General features: G+C 32.8%; 1 protein-coding gene across 2 annotated transcripts in view; it reads right to left on the bottom strand.

Annotated features, from left to right (window-relative positions):
* Positions 1–25,729, bottom strand: part of hop (tyrosine-protein kinase hopscotch) — a 65,731-nt gene that overhangs the window by 18,831 nt on the left and 21,171 nt on the right. Inside the window, exons 4-12 of one of the 2 annotated variants that reach the window (XM_067047659.1) lie at positions 16,153–16,310; positions 15,572–15,694; positions 14,522–14,646; positions 9,584–9,796; positions 8,320–8,444; positions 7,426–7,570; positions 7,066–7,213; positions 6,497–6,634; positions 3,557–3,639 (exon numbers count right to left, since the gene is read on the bottom strand). In XM_067047659.1, the coding sequence (XP_066903760.1) occupies positions 3,557–3,639; positions 6,497–6,634; positions 7,066–7,213; positions 7,426–7,570; positions 8,320–8,444; positions 9,584–9,796; positions 14,522–14,646; positions 15,572–15,694; positions 16,153–16,310 (1,258 nt within the window). The remainder of the gene's footprint in view (positions 1–3,556; positions 3,640–6,496; positions 6,635–7,065; positions 7,214–7,425; positions 7,571–8,319; positions 8,445–9,583; positions 9,797–14,521; positions 14,647–15,571; positions 15,695–16,152; positions 16,311–25,729) is intronic. The other variant, XM_067047660.1, reaches the window with a different exon arrangement.

Genomic DNA, 25,729 nt, shown 5'->3' with positions numbered 1-25,729 from the left:
AAAAGCTAAAAAAAGGTATTTCGATATATTATTTTGATGATTTCATATTCATTTCGGTATTTAACATTGTTGATAATATTGATTTAGATGATTAGCAACGATTTTTTTTTACAGAAATATCGATATTTCGTTTAAAAAGATTAAGAAAATTTTATAAACAGCAGAAAAATAGTTTTTCGATATTTTAAATTGATTAAATCATATTCCTTTCGATATTTGACATTGTTGTCATAAATATCGATATATAAATCTTCTCACAATTACTAGAGCTAAATATCCACAGATTAACATTAAACATTAAGATTAACATATTGAATAACAATATTAAATAGAAAACGAAAATTCTCTCAAATTAATATACTACTGAATTCAATAACTGTCACAAACTGATTTCATGAAAGATTTTAGAGTTAACTTTCAACATGAAACTCAGTTAGAAAGTCTATGTTTACAGATTAGTAAAAAAAGGACTAAGGTGCAACAGTTCCAAAACTTGTTTATGCTCTACAAAGGATGCGACACCAACAACAAACCATCGATGTTCTAAAATATTGATATTCAATATTAAAGTATTGATATTCAAAACATTCACTAAAATTGATCGATGTTTTCGAACATCCATTTCAGTAACATAATTTAAAAACTTTTTTAATTTGGTTCAATGGAGTTTAATATAAAAAAATTAATAACATATTCACACTAATTTGAATTCATGATGCAAAACCACTACTTAGGGACAACTGAACATGCATATTTTTCTTTATTGTAAACAGTACTTATGGCAGCATATAGTAATTAAATGTCCCAACATTTATTAGTCACAGTTTGTAAAAACAGAAGTTTATTAACTTTTTCCCTCTTAAGTCAACTTCTTTTTTCACTTACTATCCCACCAGTTAAGGAAAAACCTCTTTATGATGGGACGCATAGCGCCATTACTGTCAAATACTTCAGTGCAACTTTAACCTTAGAATTCTTATAATTATTATTATAAGAGAAAAATGTCAATGGATTTCCCGTTCTTTTGGAAAAATATTTCCAAACGGTACTTTTAAGATATATCTTAATTATTGAGAAAAAATCAAGCACACAGAAACTTAAGAAGTCGCTCTCGTTTAAACTGTTTTTCAACCCTCATGAAAAACTTGACCCCCAACCTAGGTAAAAATAGGTTGGTCACCTGTAGATAACTAGGCAAACATCACTTTCGACATGGATTGCCTTAAAAAAAAAAATCTCATGGGAGGTTCTGGAATGATAACATTGTTTTTAAAATCCCTATATAATATTTTAGTCACTTTAAACAATATATCGATATTTCGATAAAATAATATAGGAATACTGTTCTCATATGCCATATCGATATTACAACAGTGTAAATAATCGAAATAAACATGTAACATCAAAATAAAATATCAGTTTTCTTATTTTAAAATCTCTATATGATATTTTAGTCATTTCCAAGAAAATATCAATATTTCGATAAAGTAATATCGGAATATTGTTGCTTAAATTCCATATCAATATTACAACAATGTAAAATATCGAAAAAAATCTGTAATAGCAAAATAAAATATCAATATTCCTAATTTAAAATCTCTTTATGATATTTTAGTCATTTTCAAAAAAATTTCGATAAAATATTGGAATATTGTTCTTATATACCATAGTATATTACAATAATACAAAACATCGAAATAAATATCTATTTATCAAAATAAAATATCAACATTCTTGTTTTAAAATCTTTATATGATATTTTAGTCATTTTCAAGAAAATGTCGATATTTCCATAAAATATTATCGGAATATTGTTGCTTATATTCCATATCGATATTAATACAATGTAAAATATGGAAAACAATATGTAATTACCAAAATAAACTATCGATATTCCTATTTTAAAATCCCTATATAATATTTTAGTCATTTTAAACAATATATCGATATTTCGTTAAAATAATATTGGAATATTGTTGTTAATATTCCATATCGATAATACAACAGTGTAAAATATCGAAATAAATATGTAATATCAAAATAAAATATCGATATTCTTATTTTAAAATCTCTATATGATATTTTAGTCATTTTCAAGAAAATATCGATATTTCAATAAAATAATATTGGAATATTATTCTCATATACCATATCGATATTACAATAATAAAAAACATCTACATAAATATGTAATCATCAAAATAAAATATTGATATTCTTATTTTAAAATCTCTACATGATATTTTAGTTATTTTCAAGAAAATATCGATATTTCGATAAAGTAATATCGGAATATTGTTGCTTATATTTCATATTGATATTACAACAAAATCTCTACATATAATATAAGCTAATAAGATAAGATATAATATAAGCTAATAAGATATTAGAAGGGTATAAGCTAATAAGAAGGGAGGGGAAAGGGACTAAAGGAGGGGAGGGGATTTGGTTCTCATTATTATTTTTTATTGTATGGTTTTTATTGTTTATATTTTCTCCAAAATTAAATTTTGTATTTGTTTGAGTACTTATATCTTATTTTCGGTAATATGTGAGTTTTGTTCTGGGTTCTGCTCCTTGTCTATTTTCCTGGCTTCACTTAAGGGTATTTTATTAATTACTTGTATACTTGTAATTTATTTATGAATTTTAAAGATTCGGCATAAGCGATTGAGTCCATTATGTGGTTCATCACAATTTCCACATTTAGCCGGTAACTTGTATCTTGTGCCCTCTTCGTGTTTTTCTCCACCGCATTGTATACATTTAGGTTTTCGTTTACATTTATTAGTTGGGTGGTTATAGGATAAACAGGTAATTTAATTTAAGGTTATTTTGATTCCCTTTCATTTAATAAAGTATTTTTATTAGTTGTATTAAAGCACTAATCATATCATTTTTTTTTTTTTCCAAATCCAAAGACACTCATTCAACCTACCATTTGACCCAAGCTTACTCATGTTCAGAAAATACAATTTGACTTAACACTAATATTATATAAAACATTTGAGAATAGAACCTTCGAATCAAGACTAGACTAACAAAGGCCCCAAGTAAAAGGAATTAACTAGACATCATATAATTTACAGGGATGTTGGTGAAATATTAATCAAAACTAACTCACAAGTGTTGAGAGGTAGTTGAGAAAAAAAGCATTACATTATTTTAAAGTACTATAAGATTTGTATACATAATTACTGATTTGAAAATTTTGACTTGATTATAAAATAAGATGATTTATTTAAAATTGGTAGTATACTTTCAACTGCAGGTTTATTTCCTCAAGATATGGCAAAGGAATATCATGTCTCCAATACTTCATACACTGAGATCTATTTTCATTAGTTTTTTCAAAAACTTAAAATATCAATTACAGATTGCATAGAAAATGAGATGATTACATTTAAAAATTTGAAAAACTAATAATTTATGAAATATAATTCCAGATTAACAATCATTATACAGTATTTAGTAGATAATAGCTATAAAATTAAGCTATCAATGATTTTATAGAAGGTTAAAGATAAAACAGTATATTTAGTACAAATCTTCTTACCTTTACCTTAGGTAATAGTGGTTTCAAAGGAGAGTCACTAGGAAGAGAACTGAGATCAAATTGTGTGTCATCAACAAAAGATACTAAACAAAGTATAACACAATACAATAAGAAAACATATTTAAACTATGATTCAAATTAATTAAATAAAAAAGTGTTCATTTTCACATTGAATACTGTAACAAGAAATTATTCTCACACCTAAACAAATTATAAATACATTTTTTTCATGCTACATTACTATAACACATTCAAGGACTTCTGAAAATCATTTATATAACTATGTCATCAAAACTTGGAATTAAAATGGATATCAATAATCCAAATTTGTCAGGTTAGACTATAAAATAATGTAAGTCTTTTTAAAACCTCTTGTTTTACAGTAATTGACATTAAAATTAATATTACATGAATGGTTGATATAAGTTATTTATCCAATAAATCTGGATGATGGTTGGGGATATGGTAAAAAAAATAAAGAAATAAACAAACACCAAAAAAATATACTGTTCATGAGTAAAGACATTTCAGCCTACTTTAAGACATGACATAAGACCAAGATCAGAAGATGGATATGTAGATCATTTCCTAGGTGTACACAGTACTGATGAAGGCCAGAAGGTTGAACACTGAAGACTGGAAGATCATTGATAGACAGTGTGTAATACATAAAAGGAAGATGTAATTCATAAAGGCTTACTTTATTCAGTAAGCCCTGATGAAGCTCTGCAAAGTGGGGCAAAATGTTGGTCCACATTAATAGTTTAATTACTATTTGATGGGATAGAAATCAGAGCAATTATATAGCTTTTTTGGGGCTAAAAGCTGCCTTCGATTCAGTACCCCAATATGAAATCTGGAGGGCACTTAGAGCCAAAAGAATTCCCACAGACCTCCTGGAAGAGATTAAATCAACCTGTCAAAGCCCTAAAGGAATAGTTCGTATCAATGGCCGAGAGTCAAAGCCATTTTCTCTGGAAAGAGATGTGAAGAAAAGGAGATAGCCTCAGTCCATTATTTATTGTCTTTATGGATGAAATCCACAAAATATGCAGGAGAAGAACGACTTGGACTATAGTCGGTATGTGGAACATGAGGACAGTACATGTACAGGCGTTTCTATATCCAGACAATATTGTGCTGGTGACAGACACTAAGGAAAAATTGCAACAGGCCATTATAAAATGGCAAGAGGAACTCGCCCGCAAAGGAATGAGTATTAACAGCCGCAAGAGTAAGGTTATCACAGATGAAGTGGATGTGGGCCATGTACAAATAGTATGATGATCCATTGAATTGAATGATGAAGCATTGGAAACAGTGGATTTCTATACCTACCTTGGAACAATTTTCAATAAATCTGGCAAAATAACCAAGAAGTGTACAATAGGATAAATAAAGCAAATAGTATTTACTACCTGATATGCAACAGTATTGTGGAAAAGAGGGAGGTAGGTAAGGATATCAAGCTCCATATCTTTAAAACAATATATCTTCCAACACTACTATATGGCAATGAAAGTTGGGTCACCCAAGACAAACACATGAGCAGGATTACGGCTGCTGAAATGCGATTTTTGCGAAGAATATTGGGCATAACTAGGAGAGATATGGTAAGGAATGAAAGAATAAGAAAAGAACTTCAGATCCCCTCAGTAAAATCAATGACCGACAGCTCCAATGGTATGGACACGTCTGCAGAATGGGGGAAGATAGACTGCCAAGAAAATGTATGGAGGTGAGACCAACTTATATGACACCACGAGGCAGACCTAGAAGGAGCTATATGGAACATATCCAATGACTAGGTCTGGAAAGAGGAAAAACACTGGGTCAAATGAAGATGGACTGAGATGTGTGGATCAAGTGGTTGAGGCTCCTCCAGGCTGAAAGGCACTTAAGGAGGATGAGAAAAAAGAAGAGAAGATTTTAACATTTTGTAAATATGTTTGGCAGTCTATTGGGTTACATAAAATAATTTTTTAATCCAAAATGCTAACCAAATGAATGAGAATACAAAGGATCATTTCTAATAAAAATTAATTTAAAAACTACCACTCTATATAAACCATGAAACAAATAAAGTAGTAAATTAATAAGTGTGGCTTCCAATTTTATTTTTTCTATTTTTGCGTTAAAAAAAAAATAACTTTACAGCAATGTAACTATGAGCTGTCTGATCAACTTAATACAATCCTGAAGTACATATAATAATTTGGTATAAGTACATAGTATAAAAGTAATATAAAGAAGACATTATACCAACAAGTCCAGCAATTATACACGGGGGGTTTCGGGGAAAGCTGCAGAGCTTTGGAAAGAACATCGACCCCCGGTGCCCAACATGCGGAGTTCCTGAAACAGCAGAACACGTAATAATAGATTGCTCTGCTATGGAAGGACACCGAGCCAGGCTGTCGAGAAAGACTGGGATTTACGCCCTCGCCGATTCGGACTTTCCCTGGTTGATGGAAGAAGAGAATTATCCCTTCTTCAGGGAGTTCATTTATGGGTGGAAGGAGGTGGTGGGCCCCAATAATTTCACGATGGGAAGGGCTTGACCGCCCAACATCGGCCACCAGAAGATGAGGAAGCTGACCCAGACTGAGACCAAGAGGGCTGGACCAGCCTGGTAACTGCAGGAGGCATCCAGATGGATGCAGTGGACAATGTGGAGCTCCATCAGTAAGGCGCTAAACCTAGCGCTGGGCTGCACCACAGGAAAAAAAAAATTTAATAATTGAATAATTAATAAAAGGATAAAAAAAAATTGGTGATCCTTGGGAGCAGTGGCATGCGCAAACCCCACTGCTCCCGCACCCCGTATGCCAGAAATGGCAAGGGAGGGGGATAAAAAAAAAAAAAAGTCCAGCAATTATGGCATTACATCATTATAATTTTTTTATTTCTACATTTAAATATAAATTTATGCACACTTACCAGTCGTCTGTACAGAAGTTATTCCAGAATTATAATCTAATGCCATACTACTAATTTCATTTAGAGTTTCTATAGAGTCAACATTAACAGTAGGAGGACGTGCAGCTGTATATGCATGTGACCTCCTTGCATTATGAACTGAAATCAACATATAAATTATATTGTGTTGATCATAAATAGTAACTGATTCATCATAAACAAAGAATAAATAATAAAGTAATACAAAGTAAAATTATATATAAAAGTAAATGAATATACTTGACACGGAAGTACTAATTTTTTTAGCAACAATTATTAGACATAGTGATGTGGTCAGAGTACACTGACTGATAAAAGAACCACCAGTTTTTTTTCCCAACTTATTTCAAGGGTCCAAACCTAATCCACTGAGCTAACCTATTTCTATGCTAAGTAATATTATTCTGTTACCAATAAATATCTTTTGCATATGCAACATACTACAAATTAAAGCTGAAGGAACATAAGCTGTTTAAAACTTGTCAGCTAGGTAAAGTAATATACTAAATTAACAAACAGCTTTAAACAGAAATGGTAATTCAACTACAAACCTTGATACAACAATTGGTTTATATCTCGCATAGCTGCTTGAGGTTTTTTCCTTTGGTCAGGATCCATAATCCAACACTCATTAATAATGGTGAACAGTTCTCTAGAACATTTGAGGGGTTTTGGAAGTCTAGCTCCCCTTTTATAAAACTGCAATCAATAAATGAAAAACATAATCTTGTAATATCACTGAACTTTAGTTATTAATTGAATAACACCCTTTCCAATAATACTGATTCAATTTAAATTTTATTCCATTCATAAATAACTGGAATGAAATAATACAATAAATTACCAGAAGTTAAAATGTGATCTTAAAAGAAATCTATTGAATAACAAAATTTATAGAATAAAATACATACAGCTTTAATACTAGAAGAAACTGATGGTTGGAGCCCATACGAGAATAACTGCCATAGAGTGGTACCAAAAGCCCATACATCAGCTGAAGTATTCTTTAACACTTCTCGTGGATTATCATATAATTCTGGAGGTATCCAATGCCAACTAAAAATTGAAAATAATTTGTTATCTTTAAAAATACTTTTAAGCTGAAAACATGTACCTTTAGAATAAAAAAAAAAAAAATTGACATAATGGATTTTATTTTAGTATTTTTTCCAACTTCAGTAAGTTAAAACCTTATTCAAAAAATAAAATAAAGAAATGCATTTCTTTTGTTCACCGAGTTAATAATAATAAAAGGGTAATTTTTTAAATTACTATATCTTTGTAGCTAAAATATTTTCCAAAATAGATTGTTTATGATGGAGGGAAAAGAAGTTCATTTTAGGAATCAGCACACTTTAATTTTTATTTTATAATAAAAATATCCTATGCAGTTTTTAATTGAATATCTCTGTGATCTATAAATAATCAAAATAATTCAATTTCATTCAATAAGAGTTCATTACCAAGATGGATAATGATAAAACCAATAAAAATCAATTAGTGATAATTCAACAGGCAAAGTGTTGAGAAGATTGAACCAAAACATAGATGACGGGGGTTGTATTAGATCAAACCTAGAGGATCTGGGTTTTGATGAAATTTAGTGGAGAGAGGTTATTGACATCAAAACTATGGGTCATTATTTTTGTCCATCAACTCAAAATCTAACTGAGTACCAAGGATGGTGAGTAATTACAACCTAAGGGGTCTAATTTTGCACCTTCCTCTAATGTAGCCTGCTTTAAGATAAATTAATAGGATTTTTAAAAATTAGAGGAACTTAAAGGAAAAGGAAAAGTACATACTCGTGTTCTGAAAAAGTATTGTGAATGCCAGGATCAGCAACTTTCACAGAAAATGTATTTTCAGTATGAGCGGTAACAAGAATTTTGTGACATCTCAAATAACCATGCACAATACCTTCACCTTCCTGAAAAAAAAATAATAATAATTGCTCAACATATAAAATAAATTCTTTGGGAGAGAACACGGTACACTTAATTGTGAAAGAAATGTGACCATTGTAATATCACTTATTTTAAAGTAAACATAATGAATTTTTGACTATTCACATAATGTAAACGTGTAATGTTGAATACATAAATAAATAAAAAAAAAAAAATTATTATTAAGTATTTAATGTTAAGTTTTACAATTAATTCATTTCATTTTTTATAATGACGATTAAATCTATTAATTATAAAGGAATCAGTTTGTACCGTTAATTGAAGTATAATTTAGTAAATATTAAAATAAGACTAGAAAATTTGAATATATACAGAAGAATGAGGTACTCTTGTTTAAAAAATTAATAACATTGTTATAGTTTGGAATTATTTAAAACAATTTTCTGGACTTTTCTTAATAAGAATATATCGATAATATTGAATAAATTACAAGAACATATTCTGAAGGAAATTGATATCAACGCAAAAGAATTTAGAATTATAGAACTAGAATTGACTTGAATATATAAACTACAGAGCAAATCACAGTTCAGTACTTTGATCATTAGTGAGTGATCCCATAATAGTGATTCAGTGCTACAAAGTTTTTAATGAGTGGTTTAACACCTGTGAAATCATAAATTGTGAAATAAGTTCATGAAAAAGTAATTTAACAAGATAAACAAATTGTCAGCAGATCAGAACTTTATATGTATAAAATAATTTTTAATTATTAGTTTAAATCTTCTCCCTATATAATATCCACAGTCAACTATTATTACATCATTAGTTTACATAATAATAACAATATGATTTGATCTAAAAAAAGAAACAATTTGTTATAAATATTGTTATGTTATTTTTTCTAAATACAACACTAATGTTTGAAACATAATCTCTAAAATAAGTCCTAGAAATTGATAGTAGTAGATAGACTTTTTATGAAATGTTTCTTTTTGATTATTTTCCTTTCTTTCTAGGGCTATTTTTGACGTAACCACCTCTATTGCTCAGCCTTGGCTAGATAACAATAGATGAGAATAAATCCAGTACGTTTGGAGGTAAATTACAACATTATACACTATAAATTCTAAAGAAAACACAATAATCAGAAAAAAAATACCATGTGCCATAATGCACTAGCAATGTAAGTTGCAGCTTCAACCAGATCAACTTCTTCAAGATCATTTTTATGTTTTTGTAAATAGAAGTCCAATGGACCCAGAGAATAAAATTCTGTAACCATAGAAACATCTCTTGCTAGAGTAACACCAAGTAATCTAACAACTGCACTGGAACGAAGAGTAGCCCATCTTCCAATCAAATCCAGAAAATCCTATGAAATACAGTTAAATATAAAATTCAATATTATACACAAAAAATACTTTATGTATAATTAAATGAAATAAATTTAATCCATTCTTATGCTTAGGGCATGTTGTATACACTTAAAAATTATTCTTATTTAAAAAGCCTCTGGTGACAAATTCTGAGCTGTTTTTCACTTATAAGAGCATGAAAACAATATAATTATATTAGTCGAGTGTTAAGATCAAATCTAGGAAAATTCTCTACTTAGTTATTCAATAAAATTATGTATTGAACATTTCCTAGTTTTTTTGTGGTGAAGATGAAGCCCATTTTTGAGCCATTAGTAATATATATCAGTAATACGGCCAAGAAACATGCCCAACCCTTGGAGAAAGAGAGAACATGGAGATGGTAGAAGAGAGATAGTAACCAAGAAAATTGAGGAAGCCTAGCTAAACCCAGAAACAATGGTCGGCGGAAGGACCGCAAGTGTCACAGTTGTGGAAACATTGGGTATTTAGTGGCGCAAGTTTCGAATACAGAAATGAGGGGCACATAGCCAGTGTCCATAAATGTACCGAAGAAGAGATGTGGCCCGGGGCAAACCAAAGGAGATCAATGCCCAACAGGTACGGAGAAGCAACCAGAGGTTGAGTCGATCATCAGGTGAATCCATGGAAGCATGGGGAACGTCGGAGACTAAAGAAGTAGCTGAAGAGCAACGGAACCGAGTTAGTCAAGGGGACTGAGTGGAAACAGGAGGATGGAAACAAGGGAACAGGTGTTAGGACTAGAAATAGAGAGAGGAAGACGCGAGACATCTGAAGGGGATGTTGCAAGAGGGACAACCACACACTACTGAATTATAACATGAGGGATAATTCAGGATAGGGATAATAGATGGTCTGCCAATAATAGAAATAGTAGGAGTAAGGTGCTTGGTGGACACTGGCAGTGCCAACACCATCATGTGCTGAGAAGTTCTAGAAAAGCTGTGTAGAGGAGAGAGGACACACCAGATTCAGGAATGTCAATGTAAATTAATCACCCTGGGTGACCCTTGTAAGGTAGAGGGGAAGGTGGAGATAGGGTTGACATGGTGGGGATTTAGTAGGGAAAACTTGCTGGTACATATTGTAGGAAGTATGCCTAGGGAATACAAAATAATTGAGGGATGTGATCTGCTAGGGCAGGTGGGAACTTGGGTTAGGAATAGCAGAGGGAAATGGAGTATTAAGTTGGAAAGTAAAATTTACATATGCCAGTTTCAGCAGAACGTGGGCGTTTGGGTTGGGGCAATCAATCAGGCAGAGGACTGGAGACGAAGCCTTAGGAGGGAATATGAAGATATTTTTTTAAAGAAGGGGACATATTCAAGACGACCAGGAGGAGGTTCCATGAGATCTTACTAAAACGAGAGAAAGTGACATATGTAAAAGAGGGGAGATACCCCCAGGCTTTACGCCACCGCATTCGGAAAGAGCTTGAAAGTTTTTTATACGTCAGGAAATAATTATTCACAGTAATTCATGCCATGTGAAACCATGAAAAGTATAGGGTAGTAATAGGTTACAGTGGCTGAACGAGAATACTGTAGACGAAAAGTATCTGATCCCCAGATTTAAAGACATTTTGGACAGGCTAAGAAGAGCTACGGTATTCAGCACTTAAGACTTGAAGGCCGGATATCATCAAACCAAAATGCACCCTAAGGATCAACATAAGACGGCATTCACATTCGAGAGAGGCCATTGCGAATTTACAAGGATGACGTTTGCCCTCAAAAATGCTCCCATAACCTTCCAGCGCCTCATGGACGAGTTTTTGAGGGGAATAGATGAATCAGTAGGCCAGATTTATATGGATAATTTTCTAGTGTTCAGTTAGAACGAAGACGAACATGTGCAACATTTACACAGCGTATTCCAGAGAATCAGGCAATTTGTCTCAAATCATTGGAGGAGAAATCATCGTTGGGGCAAGGACAAATAAATATTTTGGGCCACAGAATTTCCAGGGAAGGAGTTAAACCCGATGCGGATAAAGTCACAGCTATAAGAAGGATTGCAGTGCCTAGGGATGTGAAGGGAGTATGGAGGTTGCTGGGAACTTTAAATTATACTGGATATTTGTGACATAAATAGCTAAGTACCTCGTCCCACTCAACAACCTGAAGAAAGGCAGATAGGTGATCATCACTCCGATGGTGGAAGACAATATCAGGTGGTATATAGAGAAGCTGCAGCAGGAGCTGGTGCTAGCTTTCCTGAACTTCACTCGGCAATTCAATATTACTACAGATACAAGTGAGTATGCATTGGGAGTGGTGTTATCTCAGGATGGTGAAGGAGGAAATCGCCCAGTGGTGTATGCCAGTAGGCACCTAACAGAGACTGAGACCAAATACAGAACATTGGAACGAGAGCTCTTAGGAATAGTGTGGGCTGTTTACCACTTTAGACCTTATGTGTTTGAAGAATCTTCATCTAACGAGAACTCAGAGGAAGGAAGACCAGTAGATATAGAGGAACTGGAGGACATAATAAATGACAAGAGGAGGCAGATTGTATTGAAGACAAAGATTACTGGATTGCTCAAAGTTGAGTGTAGCAAGTATGGAAGGAGCAATATCATGATGATTTGGTTGCAGCCAGGCGTGAAGAACGACCACATCTGTAGAACGTTGAATAATGCTTCGAAGCCTGGAGAAAATTGTCACCTGTACGTTGGGAATGAAACCATTTCGGAGATCATGCGGCTATGGAGTGATAAACACATAGGAATGGACAGAGCATTTGCCTGATGTAAGTAGATGGTGGAAACCCTTCGAGAGAGCGAATGCCAGAGAGAGGTAACTAGCATATCATCAGGGCAAAACAAATCACCACAAAATCTTGGAGACACTGCAAGCATTAAAGAGTGGGTGGGGGATGAAGAAGACAATCACAGAAGTTGTAGGAAATTGCGAAGTTTGTTTAAGCACAAAATATGACAAAAACCCACCAAAAGGGAGACAAGAAAAACACATACCCCAAATGCACTGCTCAACAATCTGCAGATCGATACTTTCACATGGAGAGGATATAAATGGATAATAATGATTGATATCTTCAGCAAGGCTGCAATGGCACACCAGGAGCAGGACAAGTCATCGGAAGCAAAGTTGACAGCTTTCCGAATGTGGTTCCAATTCCACAGAGTCCTGGAGCACATCCGAGGGGATGGAGGCAGAGACAATGCCAGGATTCGAACTGAAATGAAGGACCTTGATGTGACATGGTACCTCAACACACCAGGACACCCCAAGAGTAGAGGAGGCATAGATCGGCTGGCACGTTGGGCGACCATTTCGCTTATATCAGATCGACAAGAGATTGGAACTGGACAGTACACACCATTGCAGGGTTTTCACCATTTTAGATCCTCTTTGGGCTTCGAGGACACCAGCGGGACTATAAGGGTACGGCAGTGACAGTGAGGAGATACACAACAACCATGTTGCTCAAAGTAAGTTATGGGAAAAGGCACAGGGAAGAATGGAAAAGAAAAAACCAGGAGGGTGGCACAGGAGAATTTAAAGGTCACAGACAGGATAGGAGTGATCTAAATAAGGATGATCATATATAGAAAGTTAGGGTCTAACAGGAGTAAAGAGATACAGCAATACGAGGGTCCATTCAGGGTGATAATTATAAGGGGGTTACAGTAGAAAGTATCAGAGAACCCAAAAAGAGGAGAACTGTCCATATTGAAGAATTAAAACTTCCGGTGATGACAATATAAAAACTGGATTGTTCTCATACTAGATTAGACTACAGAAAATTAAGTTATTTATTGTTTTTTGTTTTAAGATTGTTTTTGACTTTTGCAAATATTGTCTTTTTCATTTTAACTTATTCATTTACTGTATGAAATATTTTTAAAATTTTATTTGTGAGTAAAATTGGGCTTGTGAGTTTTTACAATGATATGTATATAGGAATTTATTTTTATTGTAAATAGTTTTTCTTTATTTTTTTTGTTTTCTATGTGATTATATTGTATAGCAATAGTTTACGAGGATTGTTCATAAACTGGTGGGGGGAGTTACAATCTGAGTCAGCTGTTGCTTTGATGTCAGCTGATCGAAGGAATATAAATAGATGTACCAAACCCAATAAAGCCAGTATTTTACAGCAGTCCAAGTGCATCAGATCTTATTCCTTCTTCTTTTTTTTTTTTTTTCTTTTTTTAACATTTTGCTTTCGCTGATACTTAAGTTATGTAAGGTAAAGTCCTCACGTTGGAGAGACATATACGAGAGACTATTAGATTTTACTATTAGTGAAAGTGGAAATAGTGTTGCCATGGACAAGTGTTGGTTTTCATCCATGATATTAAAAGAGAATCTAATGTTAACAATTGGAAAGGTTGCTAAAGGAAGGTTTATTAGATACAGTTTATATCTGCAGATAAATCGGAGATTGTTCCCAATAATAACTTGTTATATCACCCTCAATAATAATAAAAACTATAGTATTCTAATCTTGTATTTATATTTAATATCTCATTTTATATTTAATGTGTAAATAAATGTTTGTCAAAGAATTCCAAAATATACATTTATTACAATATATTTAAAGATCATATGAACCAATTGAAGTCATATCTAGATCTATGATTATGATTGATAAGAAAACATTTTTAACTGTTCCACTAATCATTTAAGTTCGAAATAATATAAATATTATAACAGGAGAAGTAAATATACCTGTAAATATTGCTCCTGAAGAGATGGTTTCAAAGATTTGACTGCAACATCTAATTTAAAATGCTTAGTTTTCCAAACATATTTGCGCATTTGTGTAAGACCCCATCGACCTTCTAGCACTTTATCTAAAAAACATATTTAAACCATTCTAAAAACTGTATTAGGTAATAAAATATCTATTGAGCTTTACTGAATATGTATGTATGCTTGTGTACATGTGTGTGTGTGGTCACAAAACAGGTTTTGATTCATTTGAGGATATTGCTGATCTTCTCACATTCTCCAGGGCATATAACTCAGGAAGTTCCACTGGAATGGGGTATTTTTTTCTTGTTTTTATAACTCTGATAGTAAATCAAATGTTAAGAAAAATTCATATAAGGCAATTTTTTTTAACTGATGCATCCTAAAGGCGTAAATCGCCAAATACGGTTGATAATTATTTACTGGTTTTGAAAATTAACATGCAAACAGTGCAAAATATTGAAAAAGCCTGAAAGAAACTGAACGAAACCATTTCATATTTAAATTTTCCATTTCAATCCATCACCATCATGACATCCATTTAATCTCCTTGGCTGGTCAAGGAAACTCAAATTATAATGATGGACTATTATAGGAGATTGGAATCTAAAACGATTTTCTGTGCTGTTTACACTCAAATTGACAAAAAACATAAAAAGTTGTTTTCGGTTTATGGCAGATTAAGCTTTCAGGAAACGTTTAATCAAAAACATACCTTATATGAATTAGTCTTAAAATCTCATTTGAGTATCAGAATTCATTAAAACAAAATATACAGCATCTTAATATATATATGTGTGTGTATATATATATTAGCAATTACAGAACAAAATAATTTTTTTTTTTAAATCATCATAAAAATTGAACTACTCCTCAGAAAAGGTTGGCTGTATTATGGAATAAATCATAAAATTTTAATTTGGTAAAGATATTCAACAAAGAAAATTTGAATGTTAATAAATTTCCATTCTGTTTAAAATTCAATAGGTGTAATTACAAAGTATAAAATGAAAGAATATGACTCACCTGGATAAAGATGAAGATGTTTTAAGTTAATTATCTGAGGTATTAGCTGATCACTTGAAATGACATCTTTGCCGTCTTTTGCAACTATGTCTTCAATTCGACAAAGCAATAACTGTGATACATCTAAAAACAAAAAATACTATGAAGAATGCGCAGATTTAAAACTGAGACTAAACATTTAAAAACTTTTATCTGCTATTTCATGCAAAGAATGATGAATTAAAATAAAAAAATTAAGTAAAAAATAATGCTAATCAGGTACGGTTAAGAAACGGAATATATTCTTTAGAAGAATGTTTTTTAAGATAGATGATCAGCAGTTTGCAAAAATAATGAGGCTTACTCCTATTGTCCAATAATTTGACCCCTTTATACCTTATTTATCATAAATTTTATTAATACAATTTTCTGTTCTAATTATATTAATGTAATTAGCAGAGAAAAGAAATATATCATATATATAATATCATCATGATATAATTGTAAAAATAGTAAAGAAATTTCAAAGATCTATAATTGATTTTCCTTTTGGATCTGAGTTATTAAAAAGAAGAAAAAAAAAAAAAAAAGAAATATCTCACCATATTCAGAAGGAGGAATGCACTCCAGCATAGGTATTTTACAAGAACTACTACGAAACTTAGAAATTAATTCCGGTATGGAGGAATAACTTTCTTCATCACCACTGAACCAAAAATGCCCTTCACCCCTCAACTCAATTTTGTAAGAAACTTTTTTCCTATAAAAATAAATTACAATAAACCATTTAAATACATCAAAAGAAAAATAGTTTTGATACATTAAAACACATTGCAGCTAAAACTAAAAATACATACAGTGTGTGTAATCTCAGTAATCTAAATATTTCAATAATCTGATCTAGGAAAAATAGAAGGAAAATGCAAAAGAAAAACTGTCACAACCAATTTCTAACAAAAGACCCACACCTGCTTCATCGAATTTCTGGGAATAATTTTTGCCATTTATACACACACACTATATGTGGTTATTTTTTGAGAATACCAAGTCTTCTTTCATAAAAATAGAATAACAGTAAAGTATGAAGATGGGAGAGTCTCATTTAAATCATTGTGATGGAAGGAAAAAAGAGAATATGCTATGGTAATAAATCATTCTCCTACAGACAGAAGCAGCTGTGAGGAAGTTCCTCCAAAAGTGAAAACAAACAAAAATAACTTGAGTACTTAAAAAAAATTATATATGAATTCAATATGTTCACATTAACAGACATATACATGCTTGTATCTAGTTAATAAAATCATATGCCTAATAATTTATTGAATGTAATTTTACTAAACACCCCCTTATAGCATTTGATTATAGCTGAGATAGCACTGTACCTCAAAAAATATATATATAAATACACAAAGATTTGCACTTTATAAACAATTATATAAAATGTGAGACATTCAAAATTTTGGAAATGTGTAATACACTGATAGGAAAAAACATTTTGAATGATAATAGAAAAAAAAAATATAAATACATATATATCACTAAAAAAACAAAAACAAAGAAAAGTTAGCAAACCATTATGTCTTTTTCTATGTGGTAGAAGAATGTGGTTCTCATGGTCAAAATATAGTGTGAAAAGTAACAATTGTATACTTTTCAATGGAAGCCTTTCTGAAGCAATCTATTATAATACCAAGCATGATAACTTTTGACTATTTTAGGAAAACAGAGATCTACAGTAAAAGAATCTCATGTTACAGAAAGAAAAGTCATAAATGCTGTTCACTAAGATTTTAGATATTAGGATATAAACAAAATGTATGCATTGTTTCCTTTAAATCTCTGTAAAAAAAATAGACTATTGAATCATTCTCATGCCCTATGGATAAGAAATTGATGTTAGATTTAGTTTAACCAGAGGTTAAAAAGTTTGTTTTTTTTTTCAAGTTTTTTATAAAAAGACAGAGTTCAGCCTTGAAATTTCATGCAGTTTCACACCAATGTCAATGTATAAACAATATCACAAAAAATAAAAATAAAAAATAATGGGATAGCAATTAAATGTAGGGGAGCTAATCATTTTAAACATTGACTGGGTAGGTTTGCGGCATAAAATTTAGTGAGAGTGACATGAATTTAAAAAGAAGTCTTTCAGGGAATCCTCAATCATCCAATTGGGGAGGGACTTCAGGATTGTTGGGTTCAAAAGAAGATAATGATTATGACCTATATTTTGGGGAGTTAGCTTAAGATATGAGTAAACTATTATTTTTTTTATAAAAGGGAAAAAATGTACAGAACACAGCCATGTGTTCCTTTATGGAGAGGAAACAAAAACATAAGAATCAACCAACTTTCACATGAGTGTGTATAAATACTCAGCTAAAGGTTCCTATAATGACAATAGTAATAGAGATATACTACCAATAATGATAAAATGCTGAGAAAAAGTTCAAACCTAAATTGCAGAAAATAATATCCTTAAAACAATATAAACTACAATGACAATAACAGGTGTCATAACACTAGATTACATGATTTAAAGAAGTAAAAGTTCCTAATGTAATTTACACTGAATGTAAATTAAATACTATATTATTTTTTCAAATTAAAAATATTTATGGTTTACGTGCCATGGAGTAATTAAATCATGAGATCACAGAAGGCGGCAGTAAGGATTTTTAAATGCATTCTGAAACCACTCTCAGCTCCATATACAACATCTATAAGAAAATAATCGACGATTGAAGAAAAAGTAAAGATAATTTGGTGTCCAGCCACAAATCTTTACTTTTTAAGATTAATCTAATTACTGGAAGATTATTGATTGACCGTGTGTATAGATGAATGGAATATGGTCCGGGTGCAGTAAAAAAAAACTCAAATAGTAAATAATTATACTATTTTTATTGAGCCAACGTTTCGCCCCACGTTGCAGGGCTTCGTCAGGGCTAAAAAAGATACAACATATGGTAATTTCGGCGACAAAACCCGCCTCGTTTGCTGCTGCTTCTAGTTTAAAGTCCCAGCTGTCTTCCAACTGCAAGGCTGACGGCACTTGGTAGCCCTTTCTCCGAATCTGTTATTGTAGAAGCAGAAACGCCGTCCACTTTTACTCCTCGAAGCCCTGTGATCCCTGTTGGGCGACCTGTTATCGCAGCGGCCAATCCTGGATCCCATTAGCGTTTTCAGAGTGGCTAATTCCGCAGTAAGGTCATCAATCGCTACCTTAATGTCTTCCATCCTTGAAGAAGCAGGTGCTGAATGCCTCCCCATAATAAAATTACTTGAGGGCTGCTGGATTTCCGCTATTTTATCCACAATATGTGCCAACTTCGTGGAATCCGTGTGATCTGTGGCGGCTAAGGTTGCTTGCATTCCCTGAGGTAACCCTCTTAGCCACAAGGTGTTGAGCATATCTGCAGGAACCTTACCTGCGGCCAATAGCTGCATTTCTCGAAGAAACTGCGATGGCCGTTGATCGCCTAGCCTCTGTTCCTTCAATAACTTCGTAATTCTGGAGTGGTCTGAGGGCCCAAAGATGGAGAGTAGCCGCTCTTTTAGCCTCTCGCATGGCTCAGTGGCAGGGGGGTCCCAGGCAAAATCGGCAACCTGCTTTAGAGCTGCTAAATCCAGTTGGGCGATGATCAGCTGAAACTTAGTTTTACTATTAGCTATACGACAAGAGCTGAACACTGCCTCAACTTGTATGAACCACATGTCAGGTTCTTCCCTATAAAATGTGGGTAGCCGAGACAATGTGTTGAGTATTTTCACCGATTCCACTAATTCCTTTTGCTCTTCCTCACCGGTTAGCAGATCGATTAAATTGTGCCCATGCATGCTTACATGCAAGTACACTTAAGAAGGTAACACATGAATATAAATTAAAGTGTACTTGTATTAATTACTTTATTATTAATTTTCTATTATATTTTACACTTTTCTGCATCCCCACTCATTTGGTATATTGTGTTTCTTAATCATTTACACACATTGTATCCCATTATTTTATACTTTATTTTTCCTTTGTTTTACTATCTTGAGTTTTTTTTTATTTATTTTATTATTATCTCTTCTCCCCCTCTATTATGTATATTACCATTTATTGTTCACCTAATTTAAATACTTTTTTTACTATGTTTATTTTAAAATTATTTTCGTTATTGTGACATAACTGCCATCCCCACTCCTCCCAATATTAACCGTCACTCTGTCTTTGACTGCCGTCAAAACAGGTATGCATTCTGTCTCATCATTTGATTTGTATTTTTTTTTTCTTTTTTCATCTCTTTATTTGTACTTTCTTTAATATTTCTTCTCTTATCTGTTACTATTACCCTTTTCATTTACAATTTACAACCTTTAATTTTTCTTATTATATCTTACTTTTCATTTTATACCCCTGTTATTTTCCACTTATCTTTTTTCTTTTTTCCTTTTTGTAACTATAGTGTTTGTATCTTTTTAAGTCCTGACAAAGTCCTGCAACGTGAGGCGAAACGTTGGCTCAATACAAATAGTATAATTATTTACTATTTGAGTTTTTTTTTACCACACCCGGACCATATTCCATTCATTAATCTAATTACAATCTCCAAAGAATTTAGGGCTTCTCACTCAATTGTCTTACAATGGTCAATGTTTTGACGAAGCTGAAAACTCCAACTTGTGGATTTGACTCAGGGGACTTTAAGGTATATTAACTTATTTCTGCTGTTCTGAAATCCAGAATATTTATAGTTTAGTCCCAATGCAATAAAATTTAAACAAATTAAAATTGAAAACAGTTGAAAAACCATAGTCAAATCCCTCCCTCCCCCTTCTAAATCCAAAGTCATAGATATACCACCACCAAGATAACCTTAACTTTGACTTTTAGCAGGTGATAAAGCATAATTTTGTGAAACTTTTTTTTTAAATTACTGTAATACTTCAGAAAAATATTTCCTTACAAATATTAATTAACATACTAACATTTTATACACCAGTATTATTTGTTTAAAAGTGAAGATTTAATTTCAAGAGTTTTATAACTTAAATAATACTTAATTCAACGAATGATGAATGAAATTAATTGAATTGTTTTGTTGATTTCATGGCCATGGATAGAATTTCAAGCTCACCAATAAAAAATTTCAATAGAGAATGCTCAAGAGTAGTGCTTTAGTGAAAAGTGGTTTAAATTTAAGTTTTTTACTTTTTGACAAAAGTCCAAAACAATGTGTTGGCTCAATCCACTGTGCTGCACTTTTTGTTGTGGTTTTGGAGTAGATAAAGGGCACATGGCTGTTTCTGATTATATAGTTACTTTTCAATAATTCTTTAATTTTTATTTATATGCTTGATTTTTAGGTGCCATACTACAACTACAAGGTTAGAGGCACCGTATTCTGAAATCCATAGTTACATTTGTTGATAAAGTTTGTTCTCCTCTAGGAACTCAAACAGGTTCTTCTAATTTTCTGGCAGTAAGGCTTGACGTTGTCCCTGGAGACCAAAAGAGGTTCTCAATGAGTCCAAACGCGAACAGTGTTCCAGGATATGCCCCATCAGCAAGATACATTTAAAGTTATAACATGTTGGTGGAGGATTTCTATCAAGAAGGTGCTTGTGGGTTAAACTTTTATGTCCGATCCAAAGTCAGACTATGATAGTTTGTTCACAATGATTTTCGAGGATCGGCGACATGAGTTTGAGTATTACCAAATATTTTCATCATTTTATTTGTTTCAGGGACCTTGGATCAAAAACAAAGCCATGCTTCCTTGCATTGGTTCAGAACTGATTTATTATAATTATATAGCACCATGTTACAACTAGGCACTGGAAATAAGGTGCATACTTCTTTGGCAGCTGTGTCAGCCAGTTCATTCCCCGTTAAACCTGCATGACTGGGGACCTACAGGAAGTTTAATTTTTTTATGTGTTTTTCTTTTAATTAATTTTATGATGGAAAAACAACAGGGTTGTGCAAAATATGGAAATTGTAAAACCTTCAGGCTCAAGTAGGAATCACTACAGAGAATTGTTTTTACAGTTTTAAATACTGTATTAATTAGGAAACTATAATAAGAAATAAAATCTTAGAAATGATCTTCAACTAATCAAAAGTTAGTTGCAACTGCACCGTTGGTACAGAAGATCATGATTTTCAAGTTATAACGTAGTAGCAAATGAACGATATATAAACCTCTAAATTTCAAATCTGAAAACACATGGAAATTATAAAAATTATGCAAATAAAAGTAGGTAGTTCATTGCCTTAGTTAACTAAATATTTTTATTTTAGTGTTATTATTTATATTACTTCTTGTATCATCAAATGTGTAAATAACACATAATCCTTAATAAATCTTTGACTTAATCTTTACATTTTCAAAATTTTTTTCATCATTTATCACTATTATTACTTCAACATATATATTTTTTTAAGTTGAGAAAAAAAATCACCTATTAATCATTCAATTAAGTATACAAATTAATTAAACTTTATGAGAAATATGAGTATTAATAAAGTACTAGACTTTATGCATTTTATTTGATTAAATTATCATTGTAAATCCATATAAGGGTTACATTACATTGGCCAAACAATGTAAAAGCCGTTAAAAAAAAATACTGAAAATATAGAATTTATCATAAAAAGGGAAACAAATTAAATGAAAATGAAAGTTTGCATTGAACCATTGAAAACTATATTAGTGAAACAAAAGGGATTTCCAATGCTCGGAAATAATACAAGATAGACCCAGGTACTGTGGCAGCCCCTGCACTAAATTACCGTTCCAAAAAACTGTTCCAAACACAAGTGCAAACTTCCTCTATTGTGTACTAGTATTTTGAGGGATTTGAGTTAGCTACCACAACTGATAATGCTAATGTAAACACTCGTGTGTACCAGAGATAATACAAACTGAAGAATGTTGCATTACATTGAAAAAAAAATTCAAACCTGCACTGTCATGGATTCAAAGATTTTTTAATTCACAGAGCATTATAACAAAGATACAGATTTATGCAGCAGGATATTTAAAAACCATAGTGCTGCTATAAGTGTAAATAAATATTTCAAGAACCCTTTTATAATTAAAAATATATTCCATAGAACAGGAGAGACCACCAGAACAATTCCCTTTGGTATAATGCTCCTTAAGGCTAAATGTACCGCTTCATGGGACGCACCAGAATTTACTTTTCTATTTACTCTTGAACTGACGGTCCAATTTCGGGTCTGTAAAGTGCATTTTGAAAATAGAAGTAACTGAAATTAGGTTAAAAAGACACCAATCCAATTATAAGGAAAATAAGATGCAAAAATATGAGTTAACGATAAATTTTTAAAAATGTGGCCTTATAGGCACTTGCAGAACCATCCACTGAAACCAATGAGACATTCCGTGAAATTATGGTATTTATACAGTGATCGTAAAGAGAAAAATATATTTTTGTTTACAAATGGAAGGAAACGGTTTGAGGTGGTTACCGACTGGAACGATACGGCAACTCAAGGCAGCTAAAACTAACTTTCACATAACAATACCTAAATTTGAGAACAGTCAAAGTAAAACCGCCTCCGCTGATCTGTCCTGTACATGCTATAGCCACCTTACTGAAAGCATCGATGACTATGACTCACTTATAGCCTTTCCAGGTGAACGAATTAAGTCGCTGTAAGTCGCTTAGGGGTGTGTTCGCGGTAGAGGTCTCTACTTTTGAGCTGCACAGGGTGGATGCTAATCATACTGTGTACTGAGGCACACCTAGCATTTCCCAAGAATCTCCTGGATTGTGCGCTTTCTGCCCAACCAGAAATATTTCGCTGCAATGTTGTTTGTTTAATGACTTTACAGTCTCGTTCAGCCCATGATGATTAGTTTTTCCTTGGTGATACGCGAAAACCTCCTTTTGATGTTCTGGATCTCGCAGAGGGCCTCCCATCAACATGCATCGAATAAACGATCGTTCTATGCCAATTTTTTCCATTCTCCATAGCCATTAGATCTTTACCCATACTGTCGTGTTTCTAACATATAGTTCTCCACAGATTTGATCCTCTGTGACACCCGGTTTTAACCAGATAGTCGAAATGATACTGCTATTGTACTTGCTATGTTCCACCTTCAGCAACCCCGTGGTTTTTATCTTCTAAATAATCTGGTACTTGTTGTTGATAATCTCCTCAAGCTCCTCCATTTTTGTCGTTTGAACTTTCTTCTGCAGATGTCTCCTTCCCATTCTGGTTTTCTGGTGAGGCCGATTGCTGTTCTCCTTCTGGAGTCCACTACCTCAAAAACTACCTTCCAATCCCAGACGTTTTCCCTTGGTCATATTCTACTACGTTTACCATTATTGCTCGCGAGAGCCAATCTGCTACTGTTTTCCAAGCTAGGTTTGTACGTGATGTCCATATTGTACTGGATCAACAGTTCTTTCCACCTTGTAATTATCGCTGACGATTCCTTTAGCTTCCCCACCCATTGAAGGGGCCTGTGGTCCGTCTGGACCCTAAATCTTCTCCCGAACAAGTAGGATTGGAAATGCTCTTTTGACCATATTATCTCTAGTAGTTCTCATTCCAAGGCACTGTAACCTGTTTCTGCCTCTGTGACACCTTACCTCACTTACTTATGACAGCACTGCCCCCAGTGCGTACTCACTAGCGTCTGTCGTAAGCTTGAACTGCTTTTGGAAGTCAGGAAACGCTAGTACTGGTTCCTTCTGCTACTGATCTATACATTTTCTTCAATGGCCGGCATCATTACCTTTCTTAGCAAATTGTTGAGAGGTACCAGGTGTTCCACCATATCAGGGACGAACCGACGATAGTAGTTTAATGCCCCTAAAAATCTTCTGATTCTTTTTATGTCGGTTGGCACCACCATCCGATGTAAGATGCTACCTTCTACACATCTCGTCTTACCCTCTCCTGAGATATGGTGTGTCCTAGAAAATATATTTGTTTTTATCCCAGCAATGACTTCTCTCGAGATAGTTTTAGTCCGAATTCTCGCATCGTCTGGAAAACAATCTTTAAGTGTTTCACATGATCTGTAACCAATTTACTAAACACCAGGAGGTCATCCATGTAAATCTGGCATACTGATTCATCTATACCTCTCAAAAATTTGTCTGTTAACCTTTGAAATGTAGTGTTTGCGTTTTGCAGACCAAACGGCATTCTCCTAAATTCCTAGTGCCCTAGTTCGAAAGTAAAAGCTGCTTTGTGTTGGTCCTCTGGGTGCATATGAATCTGGTGATACCCTACTTTCAAGTCTAAGGTGCTAAAGATTTTAGCCTCTCCTAGTCTGTCAAGGATATCCTCAAACCTCGGTATCAACGGTATTATCATTGAGCTTATGTTAATCGATGACCACCCTAATTTAACTTTATTATATCAAATTTAAGAACTTTACTACTTAATGGATAATATAATTTTATTATATAAAAAGACTCTTAATCTCAGGGCGTGTTGTTGCTAGGCAATCAGAAACAGGCATTTACAATAATTACAATTAATTAACTTAATAACTCTTTTATACATGAATCTATTTTTATATATAGCAAAAACTAACCAAGTTCACGATCTTCCTTTGATGATCCCTGGTATCTTCTTTGTTTCTATTGTTCTGTCCTAGCGTCCAAAATGGCTTCCTTCATGACAGAAACTGATGAGGACCTCCTCATCCTGAAGACATCCTTTCTCTTGCTCGCTCCAACCACGAATGACCTCTCAAAAACTAAAACTTGCCTCGAAGTTCCATGTAAACATCGATTATTGCACAACAGTTAGGGACTTTTGCAAATGATTTAATTTCTGAATATTATTCATTTGCACTATTTCTTGATTTCTATTTTTCCTTTAATTTACTGTATTTTCAATTATGAGGGGAAGAGTTAAAATAGTTTTTATGATATTTAAATCTGCTCAACATGGCCTTGATTCAACGGAATTGTTGGCTGAAGAATACGTACCGCCATCTTGGTATTGTTTTGAATCACAAAGTTATTATAAACAATGAAAATTGGTTAGCTTGCTTTTGGGATAAACAAAACAAATGAATATTAAAATGATACATAAGATAAAACATATCAAAAACCCTTTATACATCAAAATATACTATTTACTAAAAAAGAGCATATTACAATATATATAATTATGAGAGATAGTTGACCGTGGAT

Source organism: Halyomorpha halys, unplaced genomic scaffold, assembly GCF_000696795.3.
Source record: "Halyomorpha halys isolate HHAL.00 unplaced genomic scaffold, Hhal_1.1 Scaffold262.1, whole genome shotgun sequence".
Taxonomy (NCBI): domain Eukaryota; kingdom Metazoa; phylum Arthropoda; class Insecta; order Hemiptera; family Pentatomidae; genus Halyomorpha; species Halyomorpha halys.
Note: the sequence above shows the minus strand (reverse complement) of the source record. Positions and strands in the feature narration are given on the sequence as shown.